Consider the following 17,745-nt stretch of genomic DNA (forward strand, 5'->3'; position numbering starts at 1 on the left):
TATATGATAGCCTTTTACCAGGAGAGGCATTTTGGGAACAATCCTCATACATATTAATGATATTGTTGCTCAGTCAAAATTTACCATACTTTCAGGCAAACAACCCAAATATCTGACTTGACCTCTCACCTGATGACCCTGTAGTACTTGGTCAGCTTTACCATCAAGATCCATATCCTCTGGTGGCAAACCTGATTGGTTGCCATAGACCACATACACTCGTCCTATCTGAACGTGGCGCAACGTGCTGTACCCTGGTGCTCCAACCACCAGATCTTCATATCCATCCTGGTTTAAGTCAGCTGAGGTCATTGCCCTGCACAGCAAGAAGTCAATAAAATCATAGCATTAGCTTCTAAACTACCACAATGCTATCAGAAAATAAACACTTTTATCTCTTTCAGGTAAACCAACACCTGTTTTTCCTCATCTGTTTTCATAAAAATCTACACAGCATTTTTCATATTATATATCTGACTTTTTGTTTTCTTGAATTAAATACAGAGTCCTGAACATTCCTCTTCCATTACTATATCTCTAGGAATTGCTTTTTACTTATTGACACAAGGTACCCGAGAGCAATCAGAGCAAGGAGCATGAAAAAGAGCTGCTTGCATACGACACAGGATACAGAAGATTAAACTATGCAAAGGGATCATAGGTCTCAGTAACAAGTTAGAATAGAATAGAATAAACCAGGTTGGAAGAGACCTTCAAGATCATTGCGTCCAACCCTTCAACCAATCCAACCCACCTAAACAACTAAACCATGGCACCAAGCACCCCATCAAGTCTCCTCCTGAACACCTCCAATGACGGCGACTCCACCACCCCCCCAGGCAGCCCATTCCAATGGGCAATCACTCTCTCTGTATAGAACTTCTTCCTAACATCCAGCCTAAACCTCCCTTGGCACAGCCTGAGACTGTGTCCTCTTGTTCTGGTACTGGCTGCCTGGGAGAAGAGACCAACATCCGCCTGTGTACAACCTCCCTTCAGGTAGTTGTAGAGAGTGATGTCACCCCTGAGTCTCCTCTTCTCCAGGCTAAGCAGGAGAAGTTGTGGCAGTTTCACCCTGGTTGGGGGCCAGATGCCCTAGAACCTCTCTGTCAAGCAGAGAGAGTATGCCTCTTTCTGTGTCCTGATTCTATCTTTAAACTATCTGTTAGTCTTAGAGTGTTTCCAAGAACACACTAAGCATCACCAGTGATCACAGAATGTTAGGGGCTGGAAGGGACCTCTAGAGGTCGAGTACAGCCCCCTGCCAGAAGCACAATCACCTAGAGTAGGCCTCACGGGAACACATCCAGGAGAATTTTGAAAGACTCCAGAGAAGGAAACTCCACAATGCCTCTGGGCAGCCTGTTCCAGGGCTGTCACTCTCACCATACAAAGTTTCTCCTCATATTGAGGCAGAACCTCCTGTGTTTTAGCTTGTGCCCATTGTTCCTCATCCTATCACCAGGCATCACCAAAAAGAGACCATAATCTTCATCTTGACAACCATCCCTCAGGTATTTATAGACAATAAGCTTCCCTCTCAGCCTTCTCAAGACTTAACAGTCCCAGTTCCCTCAGTCTTTTTTTATATGAGAGATGTTCCAAGTCCCCCAGTCACCCTCTTAGCTCTCCATTGGGACTCCCTCCAGTAGATTCTTGTCTCTCTTGAACTGGGGAGCTCACAACTGGACACAGTATTCCAGGTGTGGTCTCACCAGGGCAGAAGAGTGGCAGAGGCAAACCTCCCTAGACCTGCTGGACACACTTTTCTTGATACTCCCCAGGATGCCATTGGCCCTCTCTGGCCCACAAGGGCACACTGCTATCCCATGGATAACTTGCTGTCCACTAGGACTCCAAGCAGCTGCTTTCCAGCAGGACAAACCCTAACCTGTACTGGTGCTTGGTGTTATTCCTCCCCAGATTCAGGATTCTACATTTGTCCTTACTGAACTTCATGAAGTTCCCCTTCACTCAGCTTTCCAGCCTATCCAGATCTCACAGGATGGCAGCACAGCTTTCTGCTATACCAGCCACCCCCCTCCCTGTTTTGTACCACACGAGAATTTGCTGAGGGCACACTCTATCCCCTCATCCAGGCCATTGATGAAGATATGGAACAAAATATGACCCAGTATTTATCCCTGTGGAACAGCAATAGCCACAGCTGGACTCTGCTGCTGATCACAACTCTCTGGACTCTGTTGTTGAGCCAGTTAAGAATCCACATCATGGTCCAATCATCTAACCCACCTTCCTATGAGTTTGGGACAATCAATTAATTCTTAGCAAACATCAATCAATAACCAAGAAAGGGTAACAGTGTTCCTGTGCTGTTCAGAACTGGAATTGATGTTTGTTGTAATTTTGGTTCCTCCATTCTGAGCCCAATCACATACAGAGCATTGAGCTCCCTCCCCAAGGAGAGACTGTAAAAAAACAACAAACAAAACAACAAGACAACCCTTCCAAAGAAAGGGATTATCTGACTAGAATTCACACCTGAATGGAAACCTCTCTCTTGATATGCAGCACTGACACAAAGAGATTTTCACTAATAACTGAAAGAAAGGTTTATGGGTTAACTTGTTGTACTGGACAGACAATAACAGCTGGACTCAATGACTTTAAAAGTCTTTTCCAACCTAAACAGTTTTGTAATACAAGCCATTCAGCCAGATTTGTACCACTAATTGATTTGGATTGTCATGTTTAAAGAGTATCCAAAGAATAAACATTAACCTTTTGGCAAGTACTCCAAACTTTCATAAATAAAAGAGGGAGATGGGAGGACAAAAAAATTACCAACCATCCAAGTCTAGCATAGGGTGAAGTCAGAAAATATGAAGCTACAGGCTTGGAGATGTGCTTAGAAGATTCTTGATGCGTAGCTGCTAATGCTCCCCAGACTTTGGCTGCAAAAGCCTGGTTTATAAAGCGGAGTGAATTCTGGAATAAAAATAACAAAGAGACACAAGAATGGTTAAAACACAGGCTGACACTTCAGAGCATTATGGAGTACCTCAGAAACCAAGTCATCAGCAGTGGAAATCACCACACTGATACAAGTGGACTCTTGAAGCCAGGTCATAAGCATTTTAGAAAGAGACATTAAATCTGTAGGCTCTAAAAAAAAAAAAGCATTGCTAATTGTTCACTGCTCTGCTTTGTTGGGACCTCTTAATCCCCAGAAGTGTTCTTAGGATTCTGTAAACCGTAAATACTAAAGAAACATGTTGTCACTTTTGGCACTGCAAGATGTGCTCGAACTTCACTGTACAATGAGTAAAGTGCAAAAATTAAGTGTTTATGATGTGCCTATAAATATACAGATCAACGACGGCACTGGAATCTCCATGACGTGAAATCTGAGGCATGAAGTGAAATCCAGAGACCCTGCTCTACCATGCATCATTTCACATGGAAATTGAAACAAATTTATTCCAAGCTGAATTTTACCTGGCACATTTGTCACTTCTTACTTACTGTTGCCCAAGATTGTATATTGAAGCGAACTCCTCTCTCTGTGTAAGTCAGGTTCTTTTCAAGTGTTTTTGTAAGCAAAGAAGTTGCATTCTTTTGATGCTCAAGTTTTGATTGTCTGTTTCTGACAAAATAAATAAGGCAGTAAAAAACAATTAATATAACTGAATTCATGAGTTATTTTATGACAAAGTTAGGAGAAGCAAACATATTTCATATAATCAGGAGGCCACTTCTTCTACAAGTAAATGCAGTTCTCAAGAGATACCAGCTAAGATGTTTTCCCTTGGCATGAATAGAATAGAATAGAATAGAATACACCAGACCAGACCAGACCAGCTAGGAAGAAACCTTCGAGATCATCGTGTCCAACCCATCATCCAGCACTATCTAATCAACTAAACCATGGCACCAAGCACCCCATTAAGTCTCCTCCTAAACACCTCCAGTGATGGCAACTCTACCACCTACCCAGGCAGCCCATTCCAACGGCCAATCACTCTTTCTATGAAGAACTTCTTCCTAACATCCAGTCTAAACCTCCCCTGGCACAGCTTGAGACTGTGTCCTCTTGTTCTGGTGATGGTTCCCTGGGAGAACAGACAAGTCCCCCACCTGGCTACAACCTCCCTTCAGGTAGTTGTAGAGAGCAGTAAGGTCTCCCTTGAGCCTCCTCTTCTCCAGGCTAAGCAACCCCAGCTCCTTCAGCCTCTCCTCATAGGGCTCGTGCTCCAAACCCTTCACCATCTTTGTTGCCCTCCTCTGGACATGTTCCAGCAACTCAACATCTTTCCTAAACTGAGTGGCCCAGAACTGGACACAGTATTCAAGGTGTGGCCTAACCAGTGCTGTGTACAGGGGGAGAATGACCTCCCTGCTCCTGCTGGCCAGTTTGCTAGAGGAATACATGTACTTGTGCTCCCTACTGCTGAGTTCCATAGTTCTGTCCATAAATTAGGAGAGAATTTAGGTATGGTAAGGGTAAATATGAATCAGTAGTTTCATGGTTAGCAGAAGAAAGAGTGACAATCAAATAAATCATGAAGACTTAGCACTTCAAGTGTTAGGTAAGTATTCTCGTCCTAAGGCTGGAAGGTAAAAATCTCACCCAGGTTCTACACAGTTCCTGTTAATGAAACTCATTTATCCACAGTAAGAGAATTTCAAACTCACACAGAAAAAGATAAACTGAAAGATCTCTAATTTCCAGTAGCTCACTGTCCACATTAGTGGAAGACTCTCCATTCATCAGTAAATCTTTGAACCTTCAGAGCTTTACTTACACATAGCTCTCCTTGTGCTCTCTTGTGCAGTTTATAAACAGAGGATTCTCAGGAAGATAGCAGCCACTAAAAAAAATATGAAACACATGTTGAAGATCTTACTGCAACTGAAGCAAAACTAAAAATATAACTTATCCTTACCAACTGGTCTGTCAGAAGTCTTCAGTTTTCTCAAGACATCCTACTTACTCAAAATCAGACCATCATTATAATTTGCAGAAGTACTTCTGATATTTGTTTTAATGACCTTACTTAGGTTCCAGAGGAATTTCACATGTCATTATATAAGTCTTAAAGGAAACTTACTGTAATATGTCATAATATTTCTATTAATCTAAAGCACTTTTAATGAAAGTGCCATTCTGAAACACAGAACACAACAGATTATGTCATATTGTACTTTAAATATATTTTCCCAATGCCACTGCAGTGTTATCTTCCACATAACTGAATGAATGAATAGCCACTGTAGTTCTTACAAAGTTATTTATAGTAAGGTTGGACTTTCAGTATTCAGTATCACTAAGGTTGGAAGAGACCTCAAAGATCATCGAGTCCAACCTGCCACCACAGACCTCATGACTAGAATAGGGAGGACACTACTGCCCACTGCAGGCTTGAACTCAAGACCGTCCCATTAAGGGTCTTATGCACTACCAACTGAGCCACAGTGCTGAGGGACTTGATGATCTCTGAGGTCTTTCCCAACCAGGTTGACTCTGTGAAGGTTATCCTTGGAACAGAGCAGCACAAGGCCAGATCTCCTACAAAAACATGATATTCTGAATACAAGTTTAAGCTTCCAGTACTAGAATATACAGGATCACAGGATATACTCTTACTCTTTCTAATGCTATTTGCCTTAAGTGTCTGAACACAGTATCTGAACTCCCCAAGCAAGGGACATCTTTGCTGGCTGATGATGGCAGCCAGAAGGTGCTGCCACAGACACAGGTCAGACTGTCATACCAGGCAGAACTTGAGGGCATGGCTATGGAACATTTAAGCAGGCCTGTCAGTATGTCTTACAGAATGCCCCAAATTTTCCCTGTTGCCTATCAGCTGGGCATAGAATCATAGGATCAATAGGGTTGGAAAAGACCTCAAAGATCATCAAGTCCAACTGGTCACCCAACACCTCATGACTACTAGACCATGGCACCAAGTGCCACGTCCAATCCCCTCTTGAACACCTCCAGGCATGCCAGGGCCTTGCCTGTGGTAAGAAGCATGAACATGTAACCAATATGAACTCAAGGCCTATGTATTCCTGTGCACCTCAGTAAAGGATAGGCACAGAAATACCTCTGCCCAGCTGAGGATTTAAAGCACAGCACCTCTTCTAGAAAAGAATCTGCCTTCAGAAGAACAGTTAAAAGGGTTTCAGGCCTTGATTACCTATGTTTCATATTGCAGGAAACATGCTATACCTGGTTCCTTCCTCTAGCATATGGCTTGTCAGCTCAAAAATATTGTTTGTCCAGAACGCCATGTCATCCACTCCTCCCAGGAAATACTCATGGAACTTCTCCACCAGAAATGGAGACTTACGAGCATATGTTGGAAAAAGCTAAGAGACAAGCAACACACTTAATAAGACAGATTACCTTGTCTTGAATAGTGTAGCTTCATTTTTGTATAGAAAACAGAAAACCAACCTTGGCAACAGCAAGCCTTTCTCCATGCCTGGAAAAAAAAGTCTTCAGAAGTAAATTTGCTATTAATTATTGAAATAGTTATTTACAAGACTTCCCTGTGGTGAATACTTCCTAGGCAAGTCATTACACTTCCTTGCTTGTTGTTAATACATTTTTAAAAGCTGTAATGTGAGAAGCAATGATATTAACATTATTGCTGCCCTTAATTTGGAGGGATTCATTGTGTGTAAACGCTGTGTGACTACTGCCAATTAACTGAAATAAAGAATACAGCTAGGCTGCATATTCAAAAGCAGGTATTGTCAGGTATCAAGTCTCTTTTGAATTACTCTTAGACTTGAAAGGATCTACATGAAGTGTAGGTAAGCTATGTATTTACATAAGCACACTACTCCCTCAGTATATGAAAATTTGATTGCCAACAAGCCATAATGCAATGGCAGCTGAAGACACAGCTGTTCTCAAATAAACAAGCATCACTATGTTAAATGCATAAATGTTTTAAATAGCTAAGATGCTGAGTTTGTGGTTTAACGATGAACAGCCATTATCCAGTGCAAAGTTGTACTCTAGCCATTAAAAAACATCAGGTGTTTTAGGATTTTGGGGTCTAATAGGGAGTCTATATTGCTGCCATCAATGCATAAGGCATTTCAAATAGGATTATCATAGCTTTCCTACACAGGTTTCACTTACAAAAACCCAGACAAAGCTATTCAACTTACAGTTCAAGAAACAGCAAGTAAGCACAGTCAGTGATTGTGCTTTCAGTGATGATCTCTCTTTTATAAAATTCCTTGTAGATTGCTGCTAGGTCTTTGACAGGAACATACCTAAAAACAAGATGAAGGTATTTTAACATGAGATTTTTCCACCTTGCCTGACGAAAGAGTAAAGTTGCAACAATAGCCTGCTTTTAAATATTCTGAATTTCAGAAGACTGCAGAAGGTCATGAAGATTCATTAGTGACAGGAAGACCTGGACTGCAGATGCAGTTGCTCTACAGAACACTATCCTTTGTTTTAGATTCAAAAATCAGAAGCCTGCAGAATCGTTCCTCTATGCCTGCTGCTTGCAGAGTTTCTATGCTCCCCATGCTTGATGATCACACGATCTTGGAGGATGTACTCCAGCTCTCCACTGTGCCAAATCTACTCCTAGCCAAATAGCTGTGATGGAATTGTATTAATTAACTGTTCATCCACACTGCGAAGAACCACATCCTACTCAAACAAAATGACTCAAATGATCTATTTTATAAGCAGAAAAAAAGGCACGCGAGTTCTTCAGTTAAAATACATGAGGAAAAAAATTGTGTACATTTAAAACTTCTTTTTATGCCATTAAAACCTATCCAAATTCCACAGTATCTATAACCAGAAACATCCTCAACTTCCAAAATTTTATATGGAACTCTGAGTTAAACTGACTTATTTAGCTAACAGCTGGGGCATTCCATCAAACCTTTTTCACTGATAATTTTATATAATTATTTGTAAGCGTCTTCATAGATAAAAAAAAATTTAGTCTTTCTTGCTACGTTACTGTAGGTAAAACTCTTTTTAATTCTCTCTTTCCAGTTTTTCATGTCGAGGAATGGAAAATATACATATAAGGAATACCAAACTCAGAAATGTTCCAAGAGCCAAATGAGTTTCTTTTGAAAGAAAGGACAGCATCTTGTTAAAACACAGTTGAGTATACAGAGCAAGCAGAAATAGCAGAAATAACCTCATTATCTCACCAATTTGATGCCAGATAACTGAAGTCCAGCTCAAATTGACTCAGTACATCTCCTCCTGTGGATGGAAGAATGAAAAAAGAAAAACAGAACCCACAAAGGCCAAGAAATCAAATAGTTAAGTATCTACCATGGATAGAAGAGTGGCTCACTTGAAAGTATGCTGCATATATTTTCTAGAGAATAAGCATAATGTAAAATTTAAAACCACAGCAGTGATTCCACTTCAATTTTAGCATCCTTTCAGCATGTGTTTTCTGCCCATATGCCTTATCACATCACCTGAAACTTGGACAATGAGGACAGGTTTAGCAGAGTTTTGCAAGCTATGGAGGAGAGCGATTCATTCTTGACCTCAGCATTGCACAGGGTAAGAACCAGAATCACCCACTGTGATTTTGAAGGGGACTGGTTATTCAAATAGAAGGATCTACAACCAGCAAACAGAAACATTACCAAAATCACCAGCACTGTGAGCTTCTGAGTATGAACCATGAAAATCAATCTGGAGAAAAACAAGAGAAGTGTCCCTTTATTTTACTCATCCTTCCCTTCAAGCATCTGAGCAAAACCAAATTGCCCAAGCAGTTCTGAAGTTCACAGGCTTCAGGCTTGACCAACTTTGCTCTTAAGGAGTTTGTGACATTATGTCTCTGAAAATCTTCATTAAACAGGGTGCCCAAGCTTTTCTCTTCCCTCCCCAACAGAGTCCAAAGCCCAGCTATGAATCACTATATCCAGCTATACAAATAAACAGAATAATACAGGCTTACTTCTCCCATGGCCTTTAGAAATCCTTGGTCGATGCCCAGGCTATGCCAGCTCACATCTGCCACCATATGTGAGGCAATTCCAAACAGGAAAGCCACCAGCTTCTCTGTAGCCTACACAACAACAATCCACTTGTAGTCAAGTGAGTAATTTTACTCTTGGCTTTAAGAAGAGGTGAGCATTTTACATTAGATAGGGATATAGATATGAAACTTACAATCAAAGAACTTAGAATGACAAAGTGTTGGCCACTCACTCCTTCATGCTGGAGTCACTATTTGCAACTTACACTTTAAGCAATTCATACTGTCCAAGGCCATTAAACTACATGGTTGAAGTCAGGACAACTTCTATACTTCAAGCTAGATGTGTACTGAAGTCTTTTTTAGGCCTGGGGACAAACATCTCCACTTTCAACCCCTTCTGCCACCATGGCTGAGATGCAGGCACATGAAGAAGAGAAAACTATTTCTGTCCAAGTGCTGTTCACTGTAAAAGTACCTGATTGTATTTCACACCTCTTATTTTCCTCATCTTATTGCTGCAAACAGTAAAGTTATTTGGAATAAATTTGTCAGCATTTGGAATAAATTTGTTAGCAGCAGAAATTTCACTTCTCCAGAAAAGACTTCTCTGCATTGAATCACTGCAAGTTTCAGAAATCTTTTAAAGTCTGTAACTGAATCACATTTTTTGATGAATTTATAGATCGTGAGGGTCAACAGTTCACAAGATCAGTGTCACCAACAGCCATTAATAGGCAGACAGGCTTGTTTAGGTTTTAAATGGTGCATGTTCTCAAATGCTGCTCTATCTGCATGACCCTCCTGAGCAGAGAGAGAGCAGCAAAGTATCCAGTAAGGAAAATAAAGCAGCACTCTTCTTAAAGTCATTCTCACTTTTGACAGTATGTTTTTCTCCTCCTATGAAGCTCATGTATCACAAACATGAGTAAATCAGGCCTAAGCCCAAGATTTCACAAGTGAGAATTCTAGAAGACATCTGGTTTTCAAGTGGTAAACACTCAACCAGACCTGACAAAAATGCAAGGACCACCAATCAAAGTTTGGACCGGTGAAATACATCCTGAGCACCAGACCGCGCTGCGAACAACTGTCATGACCCAATGGTGAATAACCTGGCAGAGGTTAAAGCCCCTCGCTTTCCAGCTTGTCCTCAGATATCAGACAGGCAGGGGGGGGGCTGAGCTTAACTTCTGAGTGATGTCCAGCTGGATCTTTTATTGTGACTAGCTTAATGTTCTTGGAAACAGAATTAAGACTCAAAACAGAGTCGTGTGCCAAGACACTTTCTTTAACAGGCTGCATAGCTACCACCACGGTGGTCTGATCTGCAGGGAGCACTGTGCTGCGATGGCGCGAGCAGGAATAGTGTCAGCAGGAATGAGCAGGAGTGGCACGAGCAGGAGCGGCACAAGCAGGGGTGGCAAGCAGGAACAGTGCCAGCAGTGAGTAGAAAGGGCAGCTCAGGAACAGCAGCAATGGCAGGTGGCAGAGATGGCAGCTCCACAGGAGAAATAGGGGCTCCCAGAGATGAAGGCGGCAACAGGGCAGCAACTGGGCCCCAGCAGATCCCCAGCAGCCACACACGCAGCACCACTGTGACTTCCTCTGAAACTTCACACTGTTGCTAAAAATAGCCATGCCCCCCCACTCGGCAGTGCAACTCATGCCTGGTACCGCGGCTAGGAAGTCTTCAGGGTCCTAATGTCCCTCGGTGGACCCCAGGTGCAGGAGCAGGGTTCTAAGGTTAGATTCCTTGTGTGAGCTCCACATGTAGCACTGCCTGCGAGGCAGCCATAGGGACAAATCTTCCAGAGCTCAAACCATTCTCCCAACAATGGTGAGACAAATTTACATATATTTTTCAATCCCTTAACACAATTGATAGACTTCATATGGAAACTGTAGCTTTTTGTCTGGCAAAGCAGAAAACAGGATTTCAATGTTTCCTTTACCAGTAAAGATGTAATTTTAAAATGTGTCTTTTTACTACACATACCCAAGGCCTGGGGAACTGCAACAACAAGTACAAGCAAAGCAAAGAGTAGGAAGCAAAGTCAAAAGTAAAGGATTTTTTTTTTACCTCTTCCCAAGGCTGAGGGTATTTCCTTCTGATGTACTGAATACTTGCACTGAGAAATGGTGACCAGTGAGTGTCCTCAGACACATCATGGAATACTCCTGTTGTAAAGAAATTATGTCAATGTTTGATCTATTCTTTGAGAGGAAAAAAGATATCAGTTTTTCTATGTGAAAAAAGACATAGACTTTTGCTCTATTTCCTATCAGGTTGGACTTGATGATCTTTGAGGTCTTTTCCAACCTTACTGATTCTATGATTCTATAATGGAATGAAGCTGAAGGTGGAGAGATTCAGATTGGACGTGAGGAAGAAGTTCTTCACCATGAGAGTGGTGAAGCCCTGGAATGGGTTGTCCAGGGAGGTGGTTGAGGCCCCATCCCTGGAGATGTTTAAGAGCAGGCTGGATGAGGCTCTGGCCAGCCTGATCTAGTGTGGGGTGTCCCTGCCCATGGCAGGGGGGCTGGAACTAGATGGTCCTTGTGGTCCCTTCCAACCCTGATATTATGATATATTTTGCAATCCACTCACATACCTTAGTGATACTGAATATATATATTACACATGAAAAGAGCCAAATGAGGTGTATTGTTATATGATGTATACTGTCAAAAGAGCAGATTTACCTCCTATGATTTTGGTTTGAAGCACCTGAAAATGTTGTGCCTGCTCACTTTCTCTGTGACTGTGAGTATGTATAAGGCAATGAAAACCTGAGTCCAGAGTGGAGAGGTTAAAGAGAGGTAACAGAGAAGCTGCTGACTAAATGAATGCATCAAATTGTACAGCAGAAAATCTGATGAGCAATGCAGCCAGTCCAAAATATGGAATATTCTATATTCCAATATCCAACTCCAAATATCCAATATTCTATTCTATTCTAATTTCTACGACCAACTGGCCAGATATCCTGGTGGATGACCATGTGCCCTTGTGGCCAAGAATGCCTTTGGGTCAGGTATCAATTTCCACAAGGCAGTAGAGGCATATGTCATCATCACAATGATTTTCAACAGAATGGCAAACTTGCCAAGATACAGTCAGTGTAGGAGCAGAAGGACAGAGGAAAGAGGAAAAACGAGGTTTTCCTTTGAAGTATCAATTAATACTCTCATTTGGATTTATGCAGATTTATGTGAGATCTAACAATGACCTTGTCTAAAAATTTCTATGTACCTACATAAAGCTATGGGCAAAGTGATGCTGACATACTAAGGAGCACTATACTCAGGGAGAAAAAGACAAGTAGAGGATAGATTGTTTGGGTCATCAATACACTTGGAGGAAGAGTATGCGTTTGTTCATGCAGAACTGTCAAACTGCAGAAGAATACAGCATATTAAATTGAGAGAGCAGACCTTATAGGTCAGTCACCTCCTGGCCACTTGACATTTTACAGTACAGCTGAACTAGATAACATAAGGATGGGAATTGCTAGATCAAAATTAAATAGCGAGTAATAAACTACTACATCTGAATTTGTATCCTATTTGTACCTATTTATTCCACACTAAATAAACACACTGCTGACAAGTGGCCCAAGTAAAGCAAAGAATATGGTCTGGTGGCTGCAGATAGAGAGGCTCTGATGACTGGTATGGTATAAGGCAGTAATCAAAACTCTTGGATGGGAAAGATGGAGTAGAACTAACCAAGTTAAGGTAGGAACTGAAGAAATGCCAGATGAAAATCAGTCCTGAAAATAAGCCAAGCAAGACTGAAGTCTGGGACAAGATGTTAGCAGAGCCAGGCAGAAGACCGGAACAGTAACCTGATGAGTGATAGGAGATAAAATCAGTATCAAATGTTAAGAACAGAGGAGCAATCTGGACATGAAGTGAGCACTACAATGTAACAACAGAGAAGATCACCCATTAGGCAAGCTGAATGGGGCAATCTTGCCCATCAGGACATAAACCAAGAAGCCTACAGCTGGCATAAACAACAGTCAGCATCAACAAAGTATGACTGAAAACCAGTAAATCTAGCTGCCATTGGGTAATATAAGACTATAAGCAGAACAGACAATGAGAAAAAATAGGGAAGTGTCCCTGGAAATATAATCAAGGGGTTTGAAGTTTGAGGCAGGAAATATATATACTAAGACAAGCAGAGGCATTCAGCTGAAAAACATGTAAGATTAGGCAAACCAAAGAAAGATCCTAGGAACACTTTGAATTTAATGGATCCAAACTGGCATGACCCACTAAAATAAACCACTTCTCCTACTTGAGACTTTCAGTACGATTTCAACAACCAACTGGCCAGATATCCTGGTGGATGACCACGTGCCCTTGTGGCCAAGAACGATAATGGCATCCCGGGGTGTATTGGAAGGGGTGTGGTTAGTAGGTCAAGTGAGGTACTTCTCCCCCTCTACTTTGCCCCGGTGAGGCCACACCTAGAATATTGTGTCCAGTTCTGGGCCCCCCCGTTCAAGAAAGACAGGGAACTTCTTGAAAGAGTCCAGCATAGATCCACAAAGGTGATTATGGGAGTGGAATATCTTCCTTATGAGGAAAGGCTGAGGGAGATGGTGCTCTTTAACTTGGAGGAGACTGAGTGACAACCTCATTCATGTTCATAAATACTTGAAGGGTGAGTGTCAGGAGGATGGAGCCAAGCTCTTGTCAGTGATGTCCAACCATAGCACAAGGGTCAATGAGTGCAAGCTGGAGGACAGGAGGTTCTGCCTAAATATAAGAAAAAGCTTTTTCACTCTGAGGGTGGCAGAACACTGGAACATGCTGCCCAGAGAGTGGAGTTGTCTTCTGTGGAGACACTCAAAACCCACCTGGACATATTCCTGTGTGATCTACTCTAGGTGATCCTGCTCTGGCAGGGGAATGGGACTAGATAATCTTTCAAGGTCCTTTCTATCCCTAATGTTTTGTGTGATTCTGTAATTGTGTGAAGAGCTGACCTACTCGAGCTGAAAAAACAGGGGACCACCTGCAAGTCAAGCCATATTTTTTACAACCACTGCAACAAACAAAACTAAGACTGACATTAATTTCAAACAAGAAGCAGAAAAAGGCAAAGACAGCAGCCTGGAAAATAAAGGCTTTAAACTAGGATGTTACTAACACTTCCCCCCCCCCCCCCCCCCCGTCTCAAGTCCTACACTATTGAGGCTTTGTGAAGGTTTTTTATATTCATCTTTATGACTGATCTGATAGAAACTAATACTTCCTAACATGGAAGTTACCTGTAGGCTTTTCCTAACACTTAGAAAAAAACATTTCTCTCCTCTCAGTTTTTCCTGAAGACAGTACTCAGTAAACTGACCTAATTTAGTCAAAGAGCATCGTTCTGTCAAATTGCCCTACACATTAGTTAAATTTACCCAGAAGCTACTTTCCAAAACCATTTTCATTACATGTACTGCTCTCCTATAAAGTTTTACAAAAAGGCACAAAACACTAACAAAAATGGTGTATGGAAGGTATTTTTGACCATACTTAATTTCTAACAGCATAACTATTTGCATCCCAACTAAAGAGGATCGACACAATTAAAATACAACTGTTACAATATTGGGACTTATAAAGCTTTTCCTACCATTTTTGCAGATTGGAGAATAAAAGGCATCAGGGTAAATGCTCCCAGCCTGAAATGCATCTTGGTGATTTAGTAACAACTGGAAAAGGATGGGGGAAAAGAGACTCATAACTGTTATTGTGCAGCATGAAAAGACATTCAACTACAACTTTGATAAAATTCCAAAGTCATTTCAGTGTCATTGTCCCCTCCACCACTTCCTCACCTACCTCCCAAATCCTTTCAAGTGAAACTACATTAATCAGTATACATGGTGATTGGAAAGGCTAGTTAGGAAAGTATTCATATGATCTACCTTGGGTGCTGGTGAAGTCACCTTCCAGTTCTGGTGGAGCCACCTCCTCTTGGAACAAAGCCTAGGCTGCTAACTTACATCCTCTGAATCACAGCACAGCTGTCTACTGTGGACAATCTAAATACTTCCCTTGAGTGATCTCCTGCTTTGATTAAAGTTGTGTTGGCTTAATGTTGGGACTCAATGATCTTAAAGGGCTCTTCCAACCAAAACAATGCAATGATTCCAAAAGATGAAGTTATATAAAATGGTCTTCTTTACATGGTTTTAATCACGAAACTCGTGTGTTCCATTTATGTCATTATGAAAACAGCCCACATGCTTACACTGCTCTGCAGCCCACGAAAGAAAAACCTATTTGCATCAATCAGAAATTGTTAAATAATATATGTGGTGGACTAAATTAAAAACTTTGCTGTCATTTTGCTGTCCTTACAGTTATTGTCTTTCCAAAAATCCTCTACTGATTCTTCTAAGAGAACTATGCATGGAGGGTATGACTTCAGAAGATGCAAAACACGCAAGAAGCCACACACAGTGTCCACACAATACTAAAAATATTACACATTTGTAGTAGTATTCAGGATTCAAGTGATCTTCAATAGAAAAGGTAAAAACGTTGTCTAGGCAACATATTCACACACATATTACTGAGAATTAATAATAAAGGCAAGAATCACAGAAGACACACAGGCAAACATTCAGAAGAAAGGTGTGCACAATGAAGCAATAGTATGTTTCCTACCTGTCTATAATTAACACTCCCTTCATGTATGAAAAATTCCAGAGCTCTGTGTGCTGAAAAACAAGACATAGACATATTGATTTATAGGTGCTGTGGCCAGGCCTATGTGTTGTTAGAAGCATTAGCAAACCAGAAGATGCTGCATTGCCATAGCTAAGCCAAGTGGCACAAGCACATGAAACACAACTTCTCAAAAAATTCTTTGGGTTTTCTCTCCTAAGGAGCTAATAAGGAAGTGCTGCTTCTGTGGCACATTTGTGCACTGTGGTCTTACAAGCCTCTTCATAATCCCCAGTTCCCAAGCTGACCAAGAAAGCTGGAACTGCAGGGAAGAAGTACACAACTGAGCTACAGCAGTGAACTGACAAGATTGCAGCCAGCAAGTACAGAGTACCAATCATAAAGTTCTTGTTAAGTTTCACTGCTGCCCTTAGCATTCAAAGAGGTACCTCAGAAATCGACATGGATAGTGAACAGCTTGATTAATTTTTAACATGTATGAAAACCAACAATAATCTAAAACCAGCAAGGTAAATAATACTATTTAGTCACTAAATAGACAGACACTCTTACTGCCTAAATATTTACTGAGCAAGCAGAAAGAGAGAATGAAACAAACTGACATCACTTTTCTGTAACGAAGTCTCCTAATTACTGTTAGATCCCAGGGATGCTCTATCAACACTATTCTAAAAATACCTAACATTGCATCTAAAATTATTTGGTTGAGAGTGCATGCATGGGTCATCATCTTTCCTTCTCACATTAAGTTTTACTCCTGACTTGAAGCTATTTACAAACTAAGACTAACCAAGATAACCCCGACTTGCTGAACTTAATTTGATCCTTACCAAATACATCATTAAAAAATACCTGCACTCTCATTCTGGAATAAGATCTGGACAAAACTGTGTGGGTTTGAGTGATACTTCACTATGAATTTTATCCTGATCTAAACCATTCTTAGGCAAGTACATTAAGATACCTTAGGGACCAAACTTGCACCAAAACAGGAATAACTGGAAAACAATAATATAAAAAGTGTACAATACTGAGATTCATCCATTTCAACACAGACCTCTCTTTTCAGCGTGGAAGAGTCCAAGTTTGACAGTTTGTGATGGATCCCAACAGTTTCACAAACTCCCAGAGGCGTGATTCTAGTCCCAGGATGAGAGAGGAAGAGCCTCCCCACTACGACCTGCCTCCAGCAAGAAGCCGTGGCAAGTAGGACACAGCTCTGCTGAGCACATTGAACATGATCAACATTTTGAACAGGCAGAGCTTTTCACTGTTTTAAAAGTACTCTCCTAAGTCTGTCCAGGATAGACTTCGGTGACGGTTTGTAGTCAAAGGAGTTCTTTTCTGTGGTTTGTTGTGGTGGGTTTTTTGTTGTTTTGTTGTGGTGGTGGTGTTATTAGTCTTGTTTGTTTGTTAGGTTGTTTGGGTTGGGGTTTTTTTGGTATGGAATAGTCAGTGTTTGGATTCAGCAGTAACTTTCAGTACTTTATCACCATAGACTTTTCTTTGGACGGAAACAAAATGACTGATTTTAGCAGCAGGAGAGCTGCACCTGGTTTAACGTCAATTTCAAACAAAAAGGACAAAATTTGTGCTAAACTATGACTCAGTGCACACATTACAACCAAGATCTTTAAACCATATAAATGCAGGTTTTCTGCAATATGCTTCCTTGATTAGAAGAAAGAAAAACACGATTTAAAAAAATGGCTGCTTTGGGACAGATCCCTAAGCTGTTGTTTCTCGTCGTAGGCTTCATGCAAATACACTCTAGCCTTCCAAATCTATTATTTCAAGTTTTCTGAAGTGTGTACTCAGTAATTAGAACCCTGAGCTTGCAAAGTTGTATGCACTTGACTAAGCTCAGGCAATGTGACTTCCATTAATTATCACAGGTTACTTGACCTGCTGTTAAGGAAAAGTGAACGTTTGCAGGATGCTGACCAAGGATACAATACTGAGTGAACACAGTCTCAAAAGCCATGAATAATTTCAGCTTTTAACTTGTTCAAAGTTGCATGTATCCAGTACCTCAAGTCTGAGGTGACCTGAATAGAGACAACATCACACGTTTTACCATCTG

General features: G+C 41.2%; 1 protein-coding gene across 4 annotated transcripts in view; it reads right to left on the minus strand.

Annotated features, from left to right (window-relative positions):
* Positions 1 to 17,745, minus strand: part of GPLD1 (glycosylphosphatidylinositol specific phospholipase D1) — a 32,490-nt gene that overhangs the window by 12,787 nt on the left and 1,958 nt on the right. For 2 of the 4 annotated variants that reach the window (XR_010991224.1, XM_068169135.1), the window contains exons 2-14: positions 15,642 to 15,694; positions 14,602 to 14,680; positions 11,044 to 11,141; positions 8,940 to 9,050; positions 8,623 to 8,671; positions 8,170 to 8,224; positions 7,150 to 7,257; positions 6,425 to 6,452; positions 6,197 to 6,336; positions 4,767 to 4,832; positions 3,487 to 3,607; positions 2,810 to 2,949; positions 130 to 316 (exon numbers count right to left, since the gene is read on the minus strand). Coding sequence is in view for 3 of the 4 variants with exons in the window: in XM_068169135.1 (XP_068025236.1) it covers positions 130 to 316; positions 2,810 to 2,949; positions 3,487 to 3,607; positions 4,767 to 4,832; positions 6,197 to 6,336; positions 6,425 to 6,452; positions 7,150 to 7,257; positions 8,170 to 8,224; positions 8,623 to 8,671; positions 8,940 to 9,050; positions 11,044 to 11,141; positions 14,602 to 14,680; positions 15,642 to 15,694 (1,235 nt within the window). In the remaining variant the exon portion in view is untranslated. Of the gene's footprint in view, positions 1 to 129; positions 317 to 2,809; positions 2,950 to 3,486; positions 3,608 to 4,766; positions 4,833 to 6,196; positions 6,337 to 6,424; positions 6,453 to 7,149; positions 7,258 to 8,169; positions 8,225 to 8,622; positions 8,672 to 8,939; positions 9,051 to 11,043; positions 11,142 to 14,601; positions 14,681 to 15,641; positions 15,695 to 17,745 lie in introns of those variants that run through there. The other 2 variants (XM_068169137.1, XM_068169136.1) reach the window with 2 other exon arrangements.

Source organism: Melanerpes formicivorus, unplaced genomic scaffold (assembly GCF_026170545.1).
Source record: "Melanerpes formicivorus ecotype bairdi unplaced genomic scaffold, bMelFor1.0.p_v2 SCAF_165, whole genome shotgun sequence".
Taxonomy (NCBI): domain Eukaryota; kingdom Metazoa; phylum Chordata; class Aves; order Piciformes; family Picidae; genus Melanerpes; species Melanerpes formicivorus.